Source organism: Tamandua tetradactyla, chromosome 11 (genome assembly GCF_023851605.1).
Source record: "Tamandua tetradactyla isolate mTamTet1 chromosome 11, mTamTet1.pri, whole genome shotgun sequence".
Lineage (NCBI taxonomy): Eukaryota > Metazoa > Chordata > Mammalia > Pilosa > Myrmecophagidae > Tamandua > Tamandua tetradactyla.
The window spans coordinates 30,655,518-30,680,478 of record NC_135337.1 but is presented as its reverse complement, the minus strand read 5'-3'; the positions used below and the strand labels follow the sequence as shown (position 1 = coordinate 30,680,478).

Sequence of the window (24,961 nt, the reverse complement as noted above, 5' to 3'; positions counted from 1 at the left end):
TCTATCCCACGTTGCCAGGAAGGTCCACACCCCTGTCCTGCATTTTCTCCCACTTTAGGGGTATTTGGGCTATGCCCATTCCAGCTTTTTCGTGTTGGAAGGGGCTATTGATAATAGGGGATAGGGGGATGGTGGTGCGCTTTGAAATTTATTGCTTTTTTATATATATGTTATCTTTACAAAAAAGAAAAAATAATCAATTGTGATAAGTGCATAGCTATATGATGATATTGTGAAAGAATAAATACATAAATAAAAAGTAGTTGTGGGTTTACAGAATAATCAGGCATAAAATAGAGGATTCCCATATACCACCCTGTTATTAATACCTTGCATTGGTATAGGACACTTGTTAAATTGATGAAAGCATATTTTTAAAATTGTACTATTGGGTGGGCAACAGTGGCTCTGTGGCAGAGTTCTCAAGAAGTCTGCGATGCCGGAGACCTGGGTTTGATTCCCAGTGCCTAGTAGTGGGATTGTTAGGTCATATGGTGATTCTGTACTTAACTTTTTGAGGAACTGTTAAACTGTCTTCCACAGTGACTGCACCATTTTTACATTGCCACCACCAATGAATGGGTGTTCCTGTTTCTCAGCATCCTCTCCAACACTTTGTAATTTTTGTTTTTTTAATAGCAGCCATTCAAATGGGTGTGGAATGTTATCTAATTGTGGTTTTGATTTGCATTTTCCTCATGGTTAATGATGTTGAGCATTTTTTCATGTGCCTTCTGGCCATTTGTATATCTTTGAAGAGATGTCTTTCTTCATGTCTTTTGCTTATTTTTCAGTTGAGTTGTCTTTTTGTGTAAGCTGAAGGTGAAGGATTTCTTTATATATTTGGGGTATTAAACCTTTATCAAAACATTTAGTATTTGGCTTCCAAATATTTCCCACATTGTGTGGGTTGTGGTTTTCCATCATGATAAATTTCTTTGAGGCACAAAAGTTTTTAATTTTGATGAGGTCCCACTCATTTATTTTTTCTTTTGTTGCCTGTCCTTTGGGTGTCTAAAGTCTAAAAATATATTGCTTAGTTGCTTCCCTGAGTTTTCTATGAGTTTTGTAATTCTGGCTCTTATATTTAGGTCTTTGATCCATTCTGAGTTGATTTTTTATATAAGGTATGAGGTAGGGGGCTTCTGTCTTTAAGCAAATAGAGATCCAGTTTTCCCAGCACCATTTTGGGAAGCAACTGTTCTTTCTCAATTGAATGGTATTTGTCCCCCTGTCAAAAATCAGTTGGCCATAAATGTGAGAGTTAATTTCTCAGTTCTCAGTTCTGTTCTGAGTTCTCAGTCTATATATCTGTCCTTGTGCATGTACCATGCTCTGCATAACTTTTAAGGACAACTGGGAAATCCCTCAGAACTGAGTTTTGGCCAAACTAATTGATTTTCAATAAATTGAGTTATAAAGCACTTTTAGACTTCCAAGTGAGTTTAAGCAATCACTTGAAGGAAAAATAAAGCTAATCTTCTTTGAATAAGAAGACGGAATATAGTGTGTGGCATGGATTACAAAAACCTATCAATAATCCATACAGCTGGCTAAAGTAAGGCTGTTCACATTTCTAATGATTAGACTAATGAAGAATAAATAAAAGAGTTTTATTAGAGATATATTGGAATTTGGGATCTACTAGGAAAAGGAACATTTCCTACTTTTATCTCATTTCTGAATTTCTCATTAGTATCTAAGTAATCAGTTGATTTTATCTGATAAGATCAGCTTGATTAATCAAAACCATGAGTTAAAGTAGGGAATTATTTAAAATAATGCTTTTTTCTTTTTATTGAGATATTATATATTCACATACCATATAATCATCCAAAGTGTACAATATGTGATTCACAGTATCATCATATAGCTGTGCATTCATCATAATCTATTTTTGGACATAAAAATAATACTTTTTAAACAATATTGTACTTTAGCCCCAAATTCTAAATATACATTCATATACCAATCTTCCGATATAGGGGCCAAAGCCTTGGTTCTTTGTGTATGAGTTCTTTGATTAGAATTCCACATAGCCTTTCTTGCATAAGATCATACTCATATTCCACCATCTATAATTTCAGTTTTGGTTTCTTTGAAGTGGAGAGAGAAATAAAAGACATTTGTGAACCAATCACAGTACAGTATCTGTTATATTTTTAGTGGAGTTTCCCACAATATTTTACAGCTACCTTGGCTGTTTCTAATTGGGTAGCAAATGTTTGTGACTCACATTTTGAGCTGTACCAAAGCATGTAATTTCATTTTCATGTAAAAATAGCTTTCTTTTTGCATGCATATTTCATCTGTATAAATTAGGTATAATAAAATTACAGAATTACAATCACAAGCACAACTAGCATAAATAAGTTTGGATAAAAATACAACTAACTTGTTAATAAGCAAACAATGCATCTGGTAAGCAAAAGTACACAAACATACCTAGGAGTGGACTAGTGTTTGCCAAAGTTTGTTATGCTGTGGTCATGAGTATGTTTTACAGAAAGTATTGGTTAGTGAATATCTGTTGTATTTTGATGACAAGCAATGTACTATACTCTCCCAATTAGCACTCTCTTAAATGTCCATATTTTAAAGTATACCATTTAATAAGTTATCATTGCATATGTATTTATATAATATAAAAGATGAAAATGCTTTCATTATGCACTGGATCAGTTTGATTATATTAACTAAATAATCAGTTATATATAGCTTCTACTCAATATGTCATTTTTAAGGAAGCTCACAGAAACCATTTAGCTGAAGAATTGGGGGCTTCTCAAGTACGTGAAGCTCAGTTAGAGGCAAGAATGAAAGCAGAAATTAAGAAATTATCATCAGAAGTAGAATCTCTCAAAGAAGCTTATCATCTGGAGGTAAGGATAATTTTAATTTGTTCCAGTAGCCCCTGGTAAAAAGAGTTGACCTGTCTAGACAAAAATATGTCTAACTCTTATATGTTATTATAGAATAACCCACCATGATCTTCATTTCTGGTAACCTAAACAAATCCAGTAAGCTAATATATGGTGGGGTGAAGAACTTGAATTCTCAAGTCAGGTAGCCTGATTTCAAATCCCAGCTTATCACTGAGCAGTTGCCATAACCTTGGGCAAGTTATTTAATATGTCTAAAATGGTTATAATAACAGTATCTGTCTCATAAGACTGTGGTGAAGATTAAATTAATTAATAATATATGCAAAGTTCTTAGATCCTGGCACATCATCATCATCATCCTTTTTTATCATTAGTTATAAAATAGCACTTGCCAAAAACTAACTAGAAATATTTAATAACTGAGATGTGATATGATATGAATTTTATAATGTTTTGTAATTGCCAGCATTTGTCCTGCTAGGAAGTTAGATAGAGAGGCAATATTAGAACCTGATACTTTGCTTATTTAAAAATCTATCAATATGCCTTCAGCCTTTATAGAAATGGGTATTATTATCAATTAGAATAGCATTTCTCCAGCATATTAAAAACTACATTTGAAGATATCATCCAAAATCTTTGTATAAGATCTAAATAAGTTACTTCACAAATTTAGTTCTATTAAAACATTTTTCTATATGATAAAGGTTGCAGATACATTTATAATAAATCCCTTTCAAAGGCCACTTTGGTGACATCTGTGAGGGATTGGTAGGGCTTGTGGTGACCAAGTCCCGCTTAAGTATATTTAGATTCAGATTTACTTGAAAACATTGTGACTGCCAAACAAAATACATTTGCAAACTGAATCCATTCTCAATTTGAATTCAAACAACTTTGGTTTTTAGAGACATATGTGAGTGCTGTTGGACTTAGCATAATTATTTAATTAACATTTGCTGCTCAACTTAGTGATCCTCTGTAATAAAATATTTGCCAATAATTACTCATTATACTTTTATTATTACTATATGGGTTCTATTCAGTTTTTATCTGTAATTATCCAGTTTTTTTACTTTTAGTTTTGTAAGCCACCTGAAATCATTTATAAAAGATGGTTCTAGTGTTCCTGATTAATATTTGGTACTAATATTTTATCTGTGTGATGTAAAAACATGTACTGCATTTTCCTCCTTTTTGATATTGACAAAGGTTGATTTTTTTTTTGACAAAGGTTTATTTTTGAAACATGTTATGTTGGTTGAATTTAAATGAGAGAATACGATATTAAAATAATAGAGAGTTAATAGAAAGGAATCAATAATTTTTAACAGTATTTTTAAAAAATATGTTTCAGAACTGTCTTAAAGTCACTTAGTACTTATTATAAAATAGCTTTTGTGGATGAGAATAAGATTTTTAAAAAAACTTTATTGTGGAAAAATTTTAAACAGATACAGAAGTAGAAAGAATAGTAAGAATTCTCCTATATTACTCAATTTCAATAAGTATCAACTCATGGCCAATTTTATTTCATCTGCAAGTTATAATAACCATATTTATCAACTAAAAGGAAATACTCTTGAGAATGAAAAGAGGTGCTATTAATAATTATACTAGGACACCAGGCATAAAGTCAGACAGCCCTAGGCAAACTGGAAAGTATGGGTACCATATTTTTAATCCCTTTTACCCCTCTCCCCATATCTACATAGTTTGAAACAAATCCCAGACATCTTTATTTCATCTGTAAACATTTCAATAAGTATCTCTAAAAGATAAGGCCTAGATTTAAAAAATATATATAACCACATACCATTATCACACCTAGAAAAATTTACAGTAACTCAAGTACCCGGTTATTGTTTAGATTTTCTCCCCCATTGGCTCGAAATGTCTTTATAGTTGATTTGTTCAAGCAGGATCCAAATAGAGTATACTGCATTTGTTTAACTTTTCTTTAGTAAATTTAAGACTATACGTTCCTTCTTTACTTTTTTCTTTTGTATTTTATTTGCTGAAAAATGAGATGTTTATAAATATAAACAAAATTTACTTTCCTTCAAGAAAAGTAAGTTGGAAGTAGAAAGTCTGAGGATATTGTTGAAACCAACTCCACCGTATATTCTTTCTTTCTTCTTTTCCTTTTCCAACTTTGGGGCGGTGTAGATGCTTTCACATCAAGAAAACCATGCAAAGTGGAAGATTTCTGCCGATTCTCAAAAAACTTCTGTTCAACAGCTAAATGAACAGTTAGATAAGGCAAAACTGGAATTAGAAGAAGCTCAGGACACCGTAAGCAATTTGCATCAACAAGTTCAAGACAGGAATGAGGTGATTGATGCTACAAATGAAGCATTACTTATTAAAGTAAGTGAACATTTATGAATACCTGTAGCATATCTATGAAAATGTAAATTTGTGACTTATTTTTCCTGCCCTTGTATTTTATAGAGGACTAGATAACCAGCTGTTGAATCGTTTGAATGAAAAGCATTTCGTGCCTTTCATGCAGGAGACCCTGGTTTGATTCCCAGACCATGCACCCAAAAAACAAACAAAGAAAAAGCATTTCATTTAGGGTTGGCCACAATGGCTCAGCAGGCAGAGTTCTCACCTGCCATGCTGGAGACCCGGGCTCAATTCCCAGTGCCAGCCCATGCAAGAAAAAAAAAAGGCATTTCATTTAGAAGGCACTGATTTGGGAATTATTAATAATATGATAATGTATATCATATTACCATAGGATAATAATTTACAAATGTTCATTACAAACTCATCCAATCATAATGGATACTTTAGAGAGTGTTACAACTGATATACCTAAACAGTTGAAGCATTTTTCATAATCATTAGAGTTCCTTTAAAAATCATCATGTAAAAATTGCATGGTTATATTCAGAATTTTGTTTTTAACTAGATTTGATTACAGACACCATTTTTCATATGGCCTGTTGCCACCTTCTTTACCCTTATTGATCATGGTAATTTTCTCTAGAATTTGAAATTAATGGCAGCATTGATATTAAAATGTTAACATTCATTCAAAACTGCCAACAAATATGGTAAAGTTGTGAGCCATGACCTGAAAAAGGAACAAATAAGCTCATTAATAGTTGTAAAGCATTCACTGATTTCATATTTAAATGGGAGCTAAGGGAAAGCAAAAACTCAACCAAATATCTCAGAAATATTTCTAGTCACTAAACTAAACACTTAAGTTACTTCTATAATATAGTTAGTACGTAGTAATAGAGGAAAGTTGAAATAGGTATAATTTAAAATTATGTTTAGATTGAACACTGTTTTTATTTAAACATCAATCTAGCTATTATTCTGGGGATTTACAGCTTTTATTCAAAATTATGAAGTTCCATTGTAAAGAATTGACCCTGAAATATTAAGCAAGTCTACATTATATCCCTTGTCAAATTGTTTTCTCCACTCATTAGATATTACCAATTGAGTTAAATAGAATTGGACTGTACTTATTAACTATTAAGTTTTTAAGTTCAAATACTGGGAAATTGCCAAAATAATGGCTAAGTGGCACCATTTCTTAAATGAACCAAAGATTCGGGGATCACAGACCATGTAACATGCTAGCCAATATACCATTGAGAAAATTGAAGTCTGTTGTTACTTGTAAGAGCTCTCAAAGTCAACCTCAGCTGGCTCTAAAGTCTAGACTGAAAAGGAGTCAAGGAGATAAAAGAAAGAAGAACACTGCATAGAAGAGCAAATAAAGACATAACTGTAACAATTAGAAGTAGCTGTAAGCAATGGAAATCCATCCCATTAATAGCAGCAATAAATGAAAGAGAACAGAAACAGTAATGAGGGAAAGGAGAACAGGTTTTTTTAGCTCCCTTCCTCTTGTCTCCTAACTAATACCGTAGTGTTTGAGAGCAACTGGAGCAGGGGCAAAGTTAATACCATTTTCCAAAAAGGCCTTGAAGGCATTGCTGTGTTATGGCACAAATACAGCACACTTCCTTGTGTCTTAAGAAGAAGTTGGATTATATTTAGTATATTTGATACACTACCTTTCATTGTAAACAATATGTGTGAAAGTATAAGATTCTACTTATCTGAAATACCACATTTCTCAGTCAGGGCTAGATAAGGCACAAGGATAAAAACCCATAATGTGTCAACTCTAGTCATTCTAATTAGTTGTGGTTATAAAAATGTGAATGAAAGATTTACTAAAAAGAAAGTGGTACTCCAGCCACTATTTATAAATAAATAAAAAATGTATTTATTTTCTATTAGAAATTCCAAAGTGAATTGTTTTCTATGTGTGTGCATGTTAGCTTAACAAAAGATATAGTATACATCTATACTTTTGTAGAGAAATTTTTAGATGTAAAATTTCAGTCTTGAATAGAAATTGATATTGTCATTAATACTAAAAAAGAAAAATATCCCAGAAGAGAAATCTAATTTTCATGAAATCTCGTAGCATAGTTTAAAAATATTTCAAATGAGTATTTGTAATTGTCCCAGAAGCTATCTTAAATAGTAGTGTTTAAGCAGAGCTTGCAAAATTCTCAAGAATGTTGTAAAAAGAATTCCTATGCAGGAAAGAAGATTTATTTAGATGACTTGTAAGAGTCTATGGTTTTATAAGTACTTACTCCATATATCAAATATGTATTGAGTACCTACTATGTTATTCCCTGTAGGAATCAGAATTAACCAGATTACAAGCCAAAATTTCTGGACATGAAAGGACAGAAGACATCAAGTTTCTACCAGCTCCATTTATACCTCCAATAGAAATTATAACTGACATTCAAGATCCAAAGTTTGCTAAATGTTTTCCCACATCTTTTTTCAAGTGCAGAAAACTGCGTCGTTCTATTAGTGCCAGTGACCTAAGTTTCAGCACTCATGGTGATGCAGATCTTTCTGAGGAATTATTACAGGATTTAAAGAAAATGCGATTAAAACAGTCTTCAACATTTGAAGAAAGCCAGAAGTCTCTAACTTATACTAAGTCAGACCCACTCACATATGACCTAGAAGATGATAGTTCTGAGAGTAATGATTTTAGTACTCTTAGTGGAATGCTAAAATACATAAACAAAGAAGTGAGACTACTAAAAAAGTCTTCTATAGAAACACCTGCTGTTTTAACTCAGGTAAGTATTTCATGTGTTAAAAGTTGTAATAACGGGGTCGGCGGAGTGCGCGGCGATGAGACTTGGTGTGGTTTCTGGCACGGCCAAGCAGGGACGCGCGAGAGCTGCGGCTTTTCAGCTGCTCGAGTTGTCCTTCGGCGAGGCCAATAAGATGGAGGCGAACGCGGAGGCGGCAGACGGAGGGGACGGTGTCCGGCGGCGGCGAGGCTTGCGTGAGGCGGGGAGGCCGCGGCCGGGTCCGGTGCTGCCGCCTCAGTCCGGAACACAGGGGCTTCCGAAGACCTCGTACTGGTTCGACATTTGGGTTTTCATCCTCTTCTACCTGGTGGTGTTTTTCTTCGTGTACTTTTTGCCCTGAATGGTTTTCCTGATATCTAAATTAAGAAGCTGTCTTCTGAAGCGGACCTCTGAAAATGATTACAAACCTTTTGACTAAAGAAGACAGACAATATTGTGAATTCGAAGAATTTCAAATCAAGGGACCTTATTTTTATTTTACACATTCTATTACTTATTTGGGGGACTATATAAAATGCGTAGGGTTCTCATCCATTCATAGCTAAGTCCTTAAAACTAGACTCCTTGGTTCGTGTTTCAAAACTTTTTTTTTTCAAGTATTCGATGGCTTTATGGGACGAAATATGAAATTATTTGTACTTTAATGGTTTAATGTATTAATAAACATAGCAATGCCTTTAACATTTAAAAAAAAAAAAAAAAAAAAAAAAAAAAAAAAAAAAAAAGTTGTAATAACTTGTCTCTAATTTATACCATTTTATTACTTGGAGAAAACATATTTAAATGAAGCATACCATGTTTCTGTTAGGTCCTTTACTGGATAGATATACAATGTAAGTGTTGGAAAGGAATAGAGAAAAAGTTCTTTTCTTTAGCACTAGACAACTAAGTAGGAAAGCCAAAATATTGTCTAAACTTTAAAAGCAAAGACCAAAAATTCTAAGAAAAAAGCTATTAATAATTTCTGAAAAGAAAAGACTTTTTATTTTATGCATTAATTATAACTAATAGTAAAAATATACTTTTCCAAGTGATGATATGAGGTAATAGTGGAGAAAGGGGGAGGCATAGGGAGACAGGGTAGGAAGTGTAGTGAAAAATAGGAGAAAACATAAAAAGAGGATCAAGAGAAAGTAGGTTGTGAGGTGAACTTTTTCATAACTTTGTCATAACTTAGGCTCTATGCATTAGAATAAGTTACTATTGAATATCACTGACCTTCAGAAAATTTATTTACTGATTGGCCATTATTAAGAAGCAAGAATAAAGCCAAGTCACCTTATCTTTCTACCTTCCTAAACTATTTCTTTAATCTATATTTATCTTCCCTTCCTTTCTTTTTTTTCTTTAAGAGAAAGATGCATTCCTCTTCTTTTTATAACAAGAACCTCTTTCAAGCCTTTAGTACCCCTATTTTGCTACTATGCTTCCTCGTTTAAAGTCACAAATGATCTCCTTATCAACAGATTTAGTAGTCGTTCTCTCCTCAGTTTTTAGAGCTTTTTGACAGTATCCATTTCCTCCTTGAAATTCATCTCTTGACTTTAATGACTTTCTTTTATTCTGTTCTTCCCCTTATTCTTTACTATTTCTCTTTGTCTGATTCTCATATTCTAATTCCTGACTATATTTTCTCCAAAATTCTTGCTTTAGTCATATAACCACAATACTGCTTTTAATCTTAGTATAATTTTGGTATACATAAATATTGAAAGTAAAATAATTCAGTGTAAATTTGGAACTCTTTTACACCCCACACAAGTAAAGTTGAAAATTTAACTTTGAAAGTTAACCATTGTTAAAATAGCCTATTATAATTTGATTGATATAATTTCTATATTTGATTAAATAGTTTTACCCCATGTTAGGAAAGTACTTTGAACTCTAGAATTTTGGAAAATGTTACAAACCTTCCAAAATTAATTGTGTTTCTAGACTTTCTGGAAACCATTCTAGTAAAATTGTTATGTAACCTTTGTTTTGGACATAGACTTCCACAATGAGCATCTTCTATATACCAGTCACTAGGAGCATAGAAATAAGCAAAAATGACCAAGACCCTGTCTATACAAAGCTTACATTTTAGTGGGGAAGACCATGAATAAACAAACAAAATGACAAAGGCTCTAATGCTAGGTAGAAATAGGTGTTAGAAAGAAAAGCTGTAGGAGGATGATAGTATGTGATGGATGCAATACAAAAAAATAGAAGGCCTCACAAAGAGGTGACATGTGATGAGTCCTATAAGAAGAAAGAAAGTAAACTATTCCAATATCTGGAGGAAGAGCATAAGGGTCGTGGCCTGGCATGTTCAAAAACAACCATAAGGAAGCCAATGTGACTAGTTTGGTGTGAACAGAGCACTTTGGATTTTATTCAAAGGGTGATAGAAGTCATCTGAATGTTCTGCTTGGAGAAGTAACATAATCTGCCCTATGTTTTAAAAGCATCACTGCGGCTGTTTTATGAGGAATAGAAAATAAAGGGATAAGAGCAGAGACCAGCTAGGAAGTTATTTTTTTTTTGTACCAAATAAACATTTTTTGTTTTAGTTTTCACGTAAGTTAAAGTTTTAAAATATGAATTACCATCATTTTCAACACCCTGCAATATTGACATTCCTTTGTTCTTCCTCATGAAAAAACATTTTTTATTTGTACATTTAGTCACTATCATTGTACACTCAAAGCTTTCCTAGATTATACCATCTCAATCTTTATCGTTTATCTTTCCTTCTGATTTCATTTGTGTCCCCCACCCTCCTCCCTCTATCATTCTCACATTCAGCTTCATTCAGTGTACTAACATTATTGTGTTAGAGTTAGGTAGTATTGTGCTGTCCATTTCTGAATTTTTACAATCAGTCCTGCTGCACAATCTGAATCTCTTCAGCTCCAGTTACCCAATGTCTACCCTATTTCTATCTCCTGATGGTCTCTGTTCTTAGCTGGCATTCTGCCAGTTCATTCACTCATTAGTTCATATTGGTGAGACCATGCACTATTTGTCCCTTTTGTTCCTGGCTAATCTCACTCAGCATAATGTTCTCAAGGTCCATCCATTTTGTTACATACTTCATAACTTTATTCTGTCTTACAGCTGCATAATATTCCATTGTATGTATATACCACAGCTTGTTTAGACACTTATCTGTTGATTTGGGCTGTTTCCATCTCTTGGCAATTGTAAATAATGCTGCTGTAAACACTGGTGTGCATATGTCCATTTGTGTCCTTGTCCTCATGCCCTCTGAGTAGATACCTAGCAATGGTATTGCTGGGTCGTATGACAATTCTATACTTAGCTTCCTTTTGAGGCATCGCCAAACTGCCTTCCAGAGCAGTTGTACCATTTGTACCATTTGACATTCCCACCAACAGTGGATAAGTGTGCCTCTTTCTCCACGTCTTCTCCAGCACTTGTTTTCTGTTTTATTGATAATGACCATTCTGGTGGGTGTGAGATGATATCTCATTGTGGTTTTGATTTGCATTTCCCTAATAGCTAGGGAAGTTGAGCATCTCTTCATGTGCCTTTTGGCCATTTGTATTTCCTCTTCCGAGAAGTATCTGTTCATGTCTTTTGCCCATTTTGTAATTGGGTTGTCTTTTTGTTGTTGAGTTGAACAATCTCTTTATATATTCTGGATACTAGACCTTTATCTGATATATCATTTCCAAATATTGTCTCCTATTGTGTAGGCTGTCTTTTTATTTTTTTGGACAGAGTTCTTTGATGCACAAAAGTGTTTAATTTTGAGGAGTTCCCATTTATTTCTTTCATCAGTGCTCATGCTTTGAGTGTAAGATCTAGGAAACCACCTCATAAGACTTATATTTCCCTACATTTTCTTCTAACTGTTTTATGGTGTTAGATCTAATGTTTAGGTCTTTGATCCATTTTGAGTTAATTTTTGTATAGGGTATAAGATATAGATCCTCTTTCATTCTTTTTCATGTGGATATCCAGTTCTCTAGGCACCATTTATTGAAGAGACTGTTCTGTCCGAGGTAAGTTGGCTTGACTGCCTTATCAAAGATCAGTTGTCCATAGATGAGAGGTTCTATATCTGAACAATCTGTTCGATTCCACTGGTCAGTATGTACCATGCTGTTTTGACCATGTAGCTTCATAATATGCCTTAAAGTCAGGTAGTGTGAGACCTCCGACTTCATTTTTATTTCTCAGGATATTTTTAGCTATTCGGGGCACCCTGCTGTTCCAGATAAATTTGCTTATTGGTTTTTCTATTTCTGAAAAATTAGTTCTTGGGATTTTAATTGGTATTGCATTGAATCTATAAATCAATTTAGGTAGAATTGACATCTAAACTATATTTAGTCTTCCAATCCATGAACACAGTATGCCTTTCCATTTATTTAGGTCTTCTTTGATTTCTTCTAGCAATTTCTTGTAGTTTTCTTTGTATAGGTCTTTTGTATCCTTAGCTAAATTTATTCCTAAGTGTTTTATTCTTTTGGTTGCAATTGTAAATGGAATTTACAATTCAAGTTGTGCATTACTAGTGTATAGAAACATTATAGATTTTTGAGTGTTGATCTTGTGACCTGTCACTTTGCTATACTCATTTATTACTGTAATAGTTTTGCTGTGGATTTTTCAGGGTTTTCAACATTGATTTTCTCATGGACCCAACTTCTGCTTTTGTTGATTTTCTCAATTGTTTTCATATTCTTAATTTCATTTATTTCTGCTTTTCATTTATTTCTCTTTTCAGTGTTTGCCACATGTATTTTGGAGCATTCTGGCTTGGTGCTAAACATTTATGATTGTTATGTCTTCTTGTCAAATTGTTCGTTTTATTAATACTTAATGTCCTTCTTTGTCTCTTTTAACTGTTTTACAGTTGAAGTCTAATTTGTTCGATATTAGTATAGCTACTCCTGCTCTTTTCTGATTGTTATTTGCATGAAATATCTTTTCCCAGCCTTTCGCTTTCAACCTATGTTTATCCTTGGGTCTAAGATGCATTTCCTGTAGACAGCATATAGATGGGTCCTGTTTTTTAATCCATTCTGCCAGTCTATGTCTTTTGATTGGGGAGTTTAATCAATTAACATTTAATTTTATTACTGTATGGGCGGTGCTTTCTTCTACCATTTGCCTTTAGGATTTTATATGTCATATCTGGTTTTCCTTCTTTTTACCTTTACTGATAGTCTTCATTTCTACACCCTTCTCCATACCTCTCTCTCCTGTCTTTTCATTTCTGTCTTTGGTGCTCCCTTTAGTATTTCCTGCAGAGCTGGTCTCTTGGTCACAAATTCTCTCAGTGATTTTTTTTGTCAGAAAATGTTTTAATTTTCCCCTCATTTTTGAGGACAATTTTGGTAGATATAGAATTCTTGGTTGGCAGTTTTTCTCTTTTAGTAGTTTAAATATATCATTCCACTATCTTCTGGCCTCCATGGTTTCTGCTGAGAAATCTGCGCACAGTCTTAATGGGCTTCCCTTGTATGTTATGGATTGCTTTTCTCTTGCTGCTTTCAAGATTCTCTCTTTTTCTTTGACATCTGACATTCTGATTAGTAAGTGTCTTGGAGTACATCTGTTTGGATCAGTTCTGTTTGGGGTATGCTGCACTTCTTGGATCTGTAATTTTAAGTCTTTCATAAGCATTGGGAAATTTTCAGTGATTATTTCCTCCATTACTTTTTCTCCTCCTTTTTCCTTCTGTTCTCCTTCTGGGACACCCATAACACATATATTCATGCACTTCATCTTGCCATTCAGTTCCCTGAATCCCTGCTTATATTTTTCCATTCTTTTCCCTATATTTTCTTTTGCTTATCGGTTTCAGATGTCCTGTCCTCCAGTTCACTAATCCTATCTTCTGCCTCTTGAAATCTGACTCTGTAGGTTTCCATTGTTTTTTTCATCTCTTCTACTGTGCCTTTCATTCCCATAAGTTCTGTGTTGTTTTTTACAGATTTTCAGTTTCTTCTTTGTTCATTCCTTGCCTTCTTTATATCCTCCCTCAATTCACTGATTTGATTTTTGATGAGGTTTTCCATGTCTGTTTGCACATTCTGAATTGTTTCAACTCCTGTATCTCATTTGAATTGTTGGTTTGCTCCTTTGACTGGGCCATATTTTCAATTTTCCTAATCTGATTCATTATTTTTTGCTGGCGTCTAGGCATTTAATTACCTTAATTAGTTTATTCTGGAGATTGTTTTCACTTTTTTTACCTAGGGTTTTCTTGCTGGATGAATTGTTGTCTATCTGTTCTTCAGAATTCAGTTCAGCTTGTTCTGGACCTCTAGCTTAGGTTTTGTTTAACAGAGGAGAATTTTTCAGTTCTTGTTTTATTGTTTCTTGCCCTGCCTGTATGGTGCCTTTTTTCCCCCCACTTAGGAGGGTCTACTTAGGTATTATAGACCCTAGTCAGATTTTTCCAGACCAAATTGGCCTCCTGTCAGGAGGAGTCCCCTGCGCCAGTTTTCCTGAGGGTGAGACCCAGCAGACTGAAAGGCTTTCCTATAAAGCTCTCCATTTTTCCTATATTGCCCAATATGTGGCGCTTGTCTGCCTGCAGGTCCCACCAGCAATGGTGATGTGGTACCTTTAACTTCAGCAGACTCTCCTGCTGGGAATGTGGTGGAGACAGAGGAGAGGTTGTAGTCTGGTTTTAATCACTTCACTTCTTCGAGACCCTGGGGTCTGAACTCCTTGAGGGAGGGATTCCACCTGAGCTGGGCCCCATTCCTCTCCTGGGGAAGGCACAGGCTCCAGACAAACAGTCAAACAAGCTTAATTCTGCCTGTGCCTGGAGCATTGGAGCCCAGGAAGCCTTGCAGCTGTATCCAAAGAGTAGTCAAGCTTTAGAAACACAGCCACCAAAACTAAAGAGAAAAGTCCTTTTCAGAGCAGGACCCCTATTCCTCGGGTTTGCCAGTCAAGAGCCTAAGTTAGTACATTGCTCTCTGTATCTCCAGGTTCTATGTGCCCCCTCCTTTCCTTCGGGGCCCAGACCTTTTGAAATCCAAAAAAACCTCTGTTGTGTTCTTTTCTTTTTCCTTTTTCCATTAGCCCTGCCCCCTCTGCACCCTGGCAAAAACCAGTGGCCTCTGCTTTTACTCGAGGTTCGGCTGAGCTGGGGGCCTATTTTTAGTAGTCAGAATTTGTTAATTAATTCTACAATTGGAGTTTTCTTGTGCTCAGCCCCTGCTGCTGGTAATGTCCCTTTCCTTCCCCCTCTGGAAAGCACCCTGTGGGGAGGGGTGCCAGCCACCATGGCTTGAGAGCTCACGGTTCTGAATGGGCTCATAGACAGTCCAGCTGGTCCAGACTGGCCCCAGCACTTGTTCCATGCTCTTCCTGGCTATTTATTAGCTGCTCTGGAGGACGAACTAAATCCCACACCTCACTAATCTGCCATTTTGGCCAAGCACCATAGACTCTTTAAGATGTAATTCTTACCATTTTGCTTTCAGACTGACAAAAGGTTCAGAATCCACAAAAAATTACATATGACACAGTTGTAAGTACAATTACAAGGACTTCACAGACTTCAGGTTAAGAACTTGTGTTTTGGATTAGAGCAGTGGAAGTGCTATGAATACTGATTAATTAGTTAATCTAGTTTAGCAGGACGTTATAAGAAATATTTATATCCATCTTATTTCCTGAAAGAATTGTGGGTAGCTTACAGAGTGTGGCCCATATACCATGCAATGCAAAGAAAATAGGAAGTGAAAAAATTAGGTTAGTGAAAATGATTAAAGAGGGGGGAGAAAAGCAGGATGAATGAGGAGTACAGGTTGAATACCTAGAGACACGATAACATTTTCAAGCTTATGGTTCCAGTAAAGACCTAGGTATAAAAAGAGGATTTGACCATATTTTAGAATCTCCTGGCCCTTTCCTCTCTATTTTTTTAATTTCTCTGTGTCATGCTGCTTTTATATGTGAACATTTCTTTAATACTTTTTCTATACATTCTCTTTTTTTGCTCTCTTTTTCATGGACTTTTCTCATTTCTCCCTTCTTCGTTGCTGTGCCCTCAGTTGAACCGTAATGTGACATCAAAGTCTTTTTAATTTTTTTATGACCCGTATTCCTAGTTTTTGTTTTTTGCATGGGCAGGCACCAGGAAACAAACCTGGGTCTCCGCCGTGGCAGGCGAGAATTCTGCCACTGAGCCACCATCACATGGCCCCCTATTTCCAGTTTTAAAATCTGTTTAATCTTACATCTCCTCCATGCATCCCCACCCCAACAAACAGTATTACTTCATTGTTTTTTATGATGTAATTTCCAAAAAAAAAATTTTATTCTGAAATGTAGCATATATACCAAAAAAGTGACAAATTTCAATGCACATTTGAACAAGAAGTTTCGAAACAAATTTCAAAGTATGATATGGGTTACACTTCCATCATTTCAGGTATTTCCTTTTAGCTGCTCTAGACTAAAAAGAAAAGGACATATCAATATAATCAGTATTACTTCTTATACACATAGTGTCCATTGTTGAAAATTTTTTTTTAATTATTTTTATTTATGTATTTTTTAGAGCAACTGTAGGTTTACAGAATTTAGCAGAAACACTTCTGTGTTCCCAATAATACCATCACCAACCCCGTGCATGCAGACATACATGTGTGCACGCGCGTGCACACTCACAGTTTTCCCTGTTTGCATTTTGCATTAGTGTGGTACATTTGTTAAAATTGATGAACCACTATTATTAGGATTATATTATTAACTAAAGTTACAGTTTACATTAGCATTCTCCTTTTGTATTGTACAGTTGTATGGGTTTTTGTTTTTGTATGGCGGGGTCACATTTCATTATTTTTCCCTGTGAATATCCCATTATTGCAACACCATTTCTTGAATTTTTTGTTTGTTTTGCTTCTTTGTTTGTTTTTGGGGAAATGCATGGGTGGCAGGTAAGAATTCTACCACTACCCTTGTACCCTGCTATGGGTTTTTTATTTTAATTTATATAGTGGTAACATAAAAACCTAAATTTTTCCATTTTAACCACTTTCAAATATACAGCTCAGCGATGTTAATTATATTCACAATGGTGTGCTGCCATCACCACCATCCATTACCAAAACTTTTCCATCATCCTAAATAGAAGCTGTGTCCCCATTAATCAGTAACTCTCCATTTCCTTTCTCCCTACCTCTACCCCCAGTGGCCTGTAATCTATTCTCTGTTTTTATGAATTTGCGTGTTCTAGTTATTTCCTGTAAGTGAGATCATACAGTATTTGTCCTCTTGTGGTATCTAGCTTATTTCTTTCAACATGATGTTTTCTGAGTCATGCTTTTTTCACTTTTGTTTTAAATTGTGCTCTTGATTATTATAGTGGACTTTTAATGCTAAAACAATATTTCAAATAGTAATCCATTATTTTGCATTGTTTCAGGGAGAAAATTTGTAATAAAAGAAGATGTGGATGTGATGAAAAATGGAATTTTCAATACCATGCTATGTTTACTTAATTATATGTAGCTCATACTTCATAGAGGCTGTTACTTTATTGCTTTTGAATAAATTTTATATTTCAGTCTTTTTAAAGAAAACTCTTTCTTTTAAAGCTTAATTATATTTTTAGTAAAAATTAATTCATTTTATTCATTATTTTGGTTTAAACTTGCTTCTTTTTTATCTAAAAATTATTGTTAAATGTGTTATAAGTATATGGAGTAATTCTTATTTTTAATGAGACAAATTACTTGCTTATTTTCTAATACTTAATTTTTTAAATTAGTAATATGAATTGAGAGCCATTCTAACACAGGTTCATAATTATATTAATATTGGCTATTTTTGAGTGCTTATATTTTTTAAAACTTTTTATCCTGAAATACTTTCAGATTTACAGCACAGTATAAATAAAAATACAGAAACCCATACAGAAAGCTCCAACATAACTTTATTTCTTCCTTCCCCAATACCCATATCCACCAGTTTTAACGTGTTACCACATTTGTCTTAATATTCTATCTGTCCATCTATCTACCCATCTGTCTTTCTATTTATCAATTCATGTCCTGATTGTATATATCATGTTCCTTCAATATTTAATACTGCCATCTACATTTCCTAAGAACAAAACTATTCACTTATGTATCCTCCTTAAGTGCAGTTATCAAGTTCAAAAAATTTAACATTGACATAAAGCTCACAGCCTAATCAATTTTTTCATATGCCCAAATAATATCCTGTGGAGCCTTCTCTCTTTCCGTATGTATTGCCTCTAAATTGTCATTGCCTTTTTAGTTGCTCTTTTTTTTTTTTTTTAATTGTGAGGGCATACATACAGCATAAACTTTCCCATCTCAGCCACTCCCAAGCATATCATTCAGTGGGATTAATCACATTCACTTTGTTGTGATACCCTCACCACCTTCCACCACTACTAAAACATTCCAATCTCCCCAAACAGAAACCCCCCCACCGATTTTGCATTAACTCCCCATTCCCCTTGCCCCTGCCCCTCACAAGCTGTACTCTAATTTCTGTTTCTATGAGCTTAAAGGTTCTCCAGTATTTTCTTTGTAGTTACCATGGGACTTAAATTTAACATCCTAAATCTGTAGTAGTCTCACTTACTTCAATACCAACTTAACTTCAATAGTATACACAAGCTATGTTCCTCTACTCCTCTGACCCCCCATCTTTATGTAGTTCTCGTCACAAATTACATGTTTATACATTGTGTCCAAAAACCTAATTTATTATTTGCCTTTTTTTTATTATACATTTACCTTTTAGATCCAGTTGGAAGTTAAAAGTAGAGTTACCAACCAAAAATACGATAGTACTGGCATTTATGCCTGTTGTTACCCTCACAGAGATCTTTATTTCTTCATACAGCTTTCAGTGTGCTGTCTATTGTCCTTTCCTTGCAACCTGCAGAACTCTCTTTAGCATCTCTTGAAGGGCTTGTATAATGGTGACAAACACCCTCAGCTTTTGTTTATCTGGGAATGTCTTAGTCTCTCGCTCAGTTTCTAGAATCCTTAGTTGGCAGTATTTTGCTTTCGGCACTTTATGTCTTCTTCCCACTCCTTACTTTCTTCCGTTTAATCTTATTGAGGCTCCCTTGTAAATGACATGCTGCTTCCCTCTTGCAGCTTCAGGATTCTCTAACTTTGTCATTGGACAGCTTGAATGTAATATGCTACAGCCTGTGTCTGTCTAAGTTTATCCTGCTAAGAGTTGTTTGAGCATCTTGAATGTGTATATTCATGTATTTCTCTAGTCCTTTCTCTCTTTCCTTCTGGGACTCCCACTATGCATATATTGGTAAACTTGATGGTGCCTCATAGGTTCTTCAGTCTCTGTTTACTTTTCTTCATTCTTCTCTCTGCTCCTCAGATGGATGATTTCAGTTGTCTTATCTTTAAGGTCACAGATTCTTTCTTCTGCCAACTCCAGTCTGCTATTGAACCCCTTGTGTTATAGTTTGCTAGCTGCCAGAATGCAACACACCAGAGATGGATTGGCTTTTAATAAAAGGGGATTTATTTTGTTGGTTCTTCAGAGGAAAGGCAGCTAACTTTCCACTGAGGTTCTTTCTTACATGGAAGGCACAAGATGGTCTCTGCTGGTCTTCTCTCCAGGCCCCTGGGTTCCAACAACTTTCCCCAGGGTGATTTCTTTTTCCATCTCCAAGGGCCTGGGCTGAGCTGCAAGTGCTGAGATGAGGAATGCCAAGCTGCTAGGCTGTGCTATGTTGCGATCTCTCATTTAAGCACCAGCCAATTAAGTCAAAGGTCACTCATTGCAGCAGACACGCCTCCTAGCGGACTGCAGATGTAATTAGCAATAGATGAGATTCATGTACCATTGGTTTGTGTCTGCAGCAACAGAAATAGGTATGCTCACCTGACCAAGTTGACAACTGAATCTAACTAACACATGTCCACCCCTTGTCAACTTGGCAACTTCAAGCATCACCTTAAACAGATGAAAAAAATTCTCTTGCTGTGGACCTGTGAATCTCAAAACAAGTCCGGTGCCAATAAGCAAAGGAGGATATTCACAGGATACAGATTTTCATTTCCATAGGGAGAAATTGGAAGAAACACAGATGTAAAACCTACAGAGCAAGCGCCGTGGGATTTCAAAATCTGAAAGTCATTCATCCTTCAGCTATAGGAAGTGGCAGTCCCACCTCTTCCAAGGGCCTATGCAGTGGCCAGCCTCTTTCCAGATCAACCTCGGGGAACATCGAGGAGACCACCTCTGGGCTCCACTCTCTCCAGGCATCAGGGCCACCCCTGGGCTCTCTGCCATTTCTGGGGCACACGCTCAACCCCTCCACATGGTGGCAGCCAGGCTCTCCCAGTCCCCAAGGAGCGTGCTACGCCTTTTCCAAGGCCCGAGGCTGCACAACTATTCCACTGCAATGAGAGGGGAGACTCATCCTCGCCCTTCAGGGTAAACTCACCCTCTCCACACATACAGGTGGGTCCACTCTCCTGGCTGAGGTTTCTTGGCTTCAGACCCGAACTTCCACGGTTCTCACTCTGCAAACTCCAATCTCTCCCTTTTGTGTCCTCCTTTGTCAAGATTGGCGGTGGTTTCATTTACACCAACAGTCTCTTCAAGCCCTCCAGGACTTCTCCATCAATCTCTTCACAGTTCCTCCAAAGTCTTCCCCTTAGCCATCCAAAACACCGTTCAAACATATCTGGCATTTGCAAACCGCAGCAGCACCCCACTCTCCGGTACCAAATCTGTTATAGTTTGCTAGCTGCCAGAATGCAACACACCAGAGATGGATTGGCTTTTAATAAAAGGGGATTTATTTTGTTGGTTCTTCAGAGGAAAGGCAGCTAACTTTCCATTGAGGTTCTTTCTTACGTGGAAGGCACAGGATGGTCTCTGCTGGTCTTCTCTCCAGGCCCCTGGGTTCCAACAACTTTCCCCAGGGTGATTTCTTCTCCATCTCCAAGGGCCTGGGCTGAGCTGCAAGTGCTGAGATGAGGAATGCCAAGCTGCTAGGCTGTGCTATGTTGCGATCTCTCATTTAAGCACCAGCCGATTAAGTCAAAGGTCACTCATTGCAGCAGACACGCCTCCTAGCCGACTGCAGATGTAATTAGCAATAGATGAGATTCACGTACCATTGGTTTGTGTCTGCAGCAACAGAAATAGGTATGCTCACCTGGCCAAGTTGACAACTGAATCTAACTAACACACCTTGATAGAATTTATTTCTGTCACTGTGATCTTCAGCTCTGTTTGGTTCCTTTTCATAATTTCTGTCTCTCTAGTGATTTTGTCTTTGTGTTATTCTATCATTTTTTTCTGGTTTCCTTTAGGTACTAGTACATGTTTTCTTTAGCTTTCTGAACACATTTAGGACCATTTTCTTAAAGCCTTTGCTATGTTCCAGCTCTGATCCTCCTCACTGATGGTTTCTACTGTGTTAATTTTCTCCTTTGCCTGGGCTATCACTTCCTGCTTCTTTGTATGTTTTGTAATCTTTTGTTGAAACCTGTACATTTCAATATGTTAATGTATTGTCATGGGAATTTAGTCTTTGAGGTTTCTGTCTCTTAGACTACACGCCCCCAGATTTCAGAGGACTAGGTCCTTATAGCCCACCCTGACACCCACAGTCTGTACCAAGAACTCAGGCTACAGTCCCCAGTGCTGCCAGCTATGTGGTTGGGAGATGGAGATGGTAGCTGCTTCAAGAAGGATGAAATTCACCAATATTTATTGCAGTTTACTCGCCTTTTCCTCATGGATGCTATCCAGTATTCCACTAGCCTTCCAAGTTTCAACATAGTCAATTCAACAGTTCCTGCTAGTTCAATAGTTGTTTTGGTGAAGGGATTGATTCTTAGAGCTTCCTTTCCCAACTTTCCCACCTGGATCCCAATATTTGTAAAAGCTTGTTCTAGTCTGCCAAAGCTGCCAGAATGCAACACACCAGAGATGAATTGGCGTTTAATAAAAGGAGATTTATTTAGTTAAAAACTTATAGTTCTTTAGAGGAAAGGCAGCTAACTTTCATTTGAGATTCTGTCTTACATGGGAAGGCATAGGACAATGTCTGCTAGCCTTCTCTCTCAGCTTCTGGGTTCCAACAGCTTTCCCTGGGTGATTCTTTTCTGCATTTCCAAATGTCAGGGCTGAGCTGTGAGTGCTGAGATGAGGTATGCTGAGCTGATTGAGCTGTGCTGTATTGAGCTCTCTTCTGACCTCTCCCTTAAGCCTCCAGCTAATTAAGTTAAACATCACTCATTGCAGAAGGCGTGTCCCTTAGCTGACTGCATATATAATCATCCATAGATGAGTTTCACATGCCAATGGTTCACGCACATACCACCATTACCTGGCCAAGTTGACACCTGAACCTAACTACCACACTTGTATATACTTGCAACCAGACTTTTCTAAGGCTGTTAGATTCAAGATATGAACTGACATGGCCCTAATGTGCCATCAATAGTCCTTTGGTTGGAGTTCAGGCTTATGAAGTCCAAGGTGATTAATGGAATCCTGGCACAAGCATGTCTTCAGAGTGGGTTTAAAGGTCCACACATCCATCTGTGGTCATTTCCCTGGTTTCTGGTTACATAATTGGGATGCATATACTTAGCAGTTTGCTAAGAACCATCATGGTATGAAAGGTCAAATAGAAGCCTCTACCTTTCCCCTGTCCAAGCTAATTGAGTAAATCAGGAGCAGTTCCACAACCTAGGTGGAATTGCAATAATTAGTATCACCATGAACAATTGAAAGGATGTGGAGGTGGCTCTCCCCATTCAGTAAACATAACCAATAGTCTCCCCAGTCATAGCTGCCATGACAGATGTGGTATCTTTTCTTGAATAGATCAACACAGCCAAACATTGTCTTGTACTTGTTATACATCTTTTTATTTATTTATTTATTTATTTATTTATTTATTTTGCACGCACAGGCACTGGGAATTGAACCTGGGTCTCCAGCATGGCAGGAGAGAACTCTGCTACTGAGCCACCATGGCCCACGCTGTTATACATCTTTTGATCTGCAGAGGCATTCTTTTCAATTCTCATTAGTGAAAATGATTAAAAGCAGATGCTCCTAAATGAGAGTCAGCAGTACAAACAAATTGCCTTCTATCAAAGCTACATTAACTGTCCTTTTTATCAAAATAATCTGCAAGGACCTTGAGAATCTTGACAGTATGTGAAACCGTCATGCTTTTCCCATATATTGAAGACATACTAATCACATTTGGTTAGCAGGATATTACAAACATTCTTGATGCTCTTGTAAGATACAGGCTTGCTAGAGAGTGGAAGAGAACCCTATAAAGATTCAGGCATATGCCACATCAGTGAAGTTTTCAGGAGTCCATTGGTCTAGGTAGTGATAGAACCACGCTTCTAAGTACAGGATAGTTATTGTGTCTTGCACTCAATATTACCAAGAAAGGCACAGGACTTGGCCAGCCTTTTTGCATTTTGTATTATATACAGCTCCAATATATTTATCGGGGAATTTAGAGGACTGTCAGTTTTAATGGGCATTGCTCTGATGTAGGTCCAGGCTGTGGTACAAGTTGTCCTGCTACTCAGACCATATGATTTGGAATATCCATTGGTACTAGAGGATCCATGGTGATAAGAACAGTAAAAGGAATCTCTCACATGCTCCAGTAAGCGAGCTCATTGCCCACCAGAGAATCTCCGAAGTGGAGAAGGGCACTCAACAACACGTTAACAGAATAACTCCAGGTGAATATCACTGTGTCTAGCATGCATTGAGGATTGGGCCCATGAATGGAGTAGCCACGGTGGAGGGATAGAGACTCTGTCTGGACTCCCTCTCACCAAGACTGAGTCAGCTAGTTCCCACTGCTTAAATGTCCTTCCTGTCAGCAGCAGATACCAGTGCTGAACCCTTGATATGGTACCATCTCTCAAGGAGACCATCCAGCTCTTTGGCAATGAATTGATTAATCCCAGCTGTGTTAGGGTTCTTTAGAGAAACTGAATCAACAGGAGAGATCTGGTGTCTCATGCAACTGTGGGAAAGGAAGAGTCTAAAATCTGTAGGGCAGGCTGTGAGGCTAGCAGCTCCAATGAACAGTCTATACAAACTCCACAGGACAGACTCACTGGGTGAAGAAGCTTTGAAAGAGTCTCTCTCCTTCTTTAAAAGCCTTCAACTGATTGGATTATCTCTTTGTGGAGAGGGATGCCTTAGTTGATCTCAGATGTAATGAGCCACAGTTGCAATCCACTGACTGATGACTTAATCAACTGGCCACACAATATCTTTACAGCAACGGTGAAGCCAGTGCTTGCCTGACCAGACAAGTGGGCATGATCATTTGGGCAAGTTGACGCCAGGACCTAACCATCGCACCATCTTTTCTAGAATTGGTCACTACTCTGTACATGGGTTTGCCTTCCCTGCCAACATTTCTACTGTACCCAGTGAATAAGAACTTAAAGATTGTCTAATTTATCAGCATGGGAGTTCATATAACATTACTTTGGACCAAGGTTTCTATTTTATGGCAAAGGGGCATACCAAAGTGAAGGTGTTCACAGGATTCACTGTTTATACTATATACCACATCACCCAAAAGTGACCAGCCAGATGAACATTGTAACTCTTAAATGTTCATCTTAGGGACCAGTTTAAGGACATTCTTCAATGGAGCAGTATCCTCCAGGATGCAGTATATGTATTGGCTAATATAATTTCCTCTAGCCCCACTAATTAGAATATATAGGTCCAGGAGCTAAGAAGTAGAAGTAGAATTGGCCTTTCTCACCATCACCTCCAATAAGCCACCTGCTTTGTTGAATCAAAAATTCTGCATTCTGAGATGCTGGATGAGGGGAGTGAGTGCTTCCACCAGTAAGCACTGGTGATATAGGATGAATTCCACTGAATCTAAAACTA

The 24,961-nt window shown here is 36.7% G+C and overlaps 1 protein-coding gene and 1 pseudogene across 10 annotated transcripts in view; both read left to right on the top strand.

Moving 5' to 3' along the window:
• Positions 1–23,243, top strand: part of CCDC18 (coiled-coil domain containing 18) — a 193,855-nt gene extending 170,612 nt beyond the window's left edge. For 5 of the 10 annotated variants that reach the window (XM_077120242.1, XM_077120246.1, XM_077120244.1 and 2 more), the window contains 4 exons: positions 2,745–2,882; positions 5,055–5,255; positions 7,574–8,032; positions 22,980–23,241. In XM_077120242.1, coding sequence (XP_076976357.1) covers positions 2,745–2,882; positions 5,055–5,255; positions 7,574–8,032; positions 22,980–23,129 — 948 coding nt within the window. In that variant the 3' untranslated portion in view covers positions 23,130–23,241. Of the gene's footprint in view, positions 1–2,744; positions 2,883–5,054; positions 5,256–7,573; positions 8,033–17,456; positions 17,586–22,979 lie in introns of those variants that run through there. The other 5 variants (XM_077120245.1, XM_077120247.1, XM_077120251.1 and 2 more) reach the window with 4 other exon arrangements.
• LOC143649451 (sarcoplasmic/endoplasmic reticulum calcium ATPase regulator ARLN pseudogene) lies at positions 8,074–8,730 on the top strand (annotated as a pseudogene).
• Positions 23,244–24,961: the final 1,718 nt, after the last annotated feature.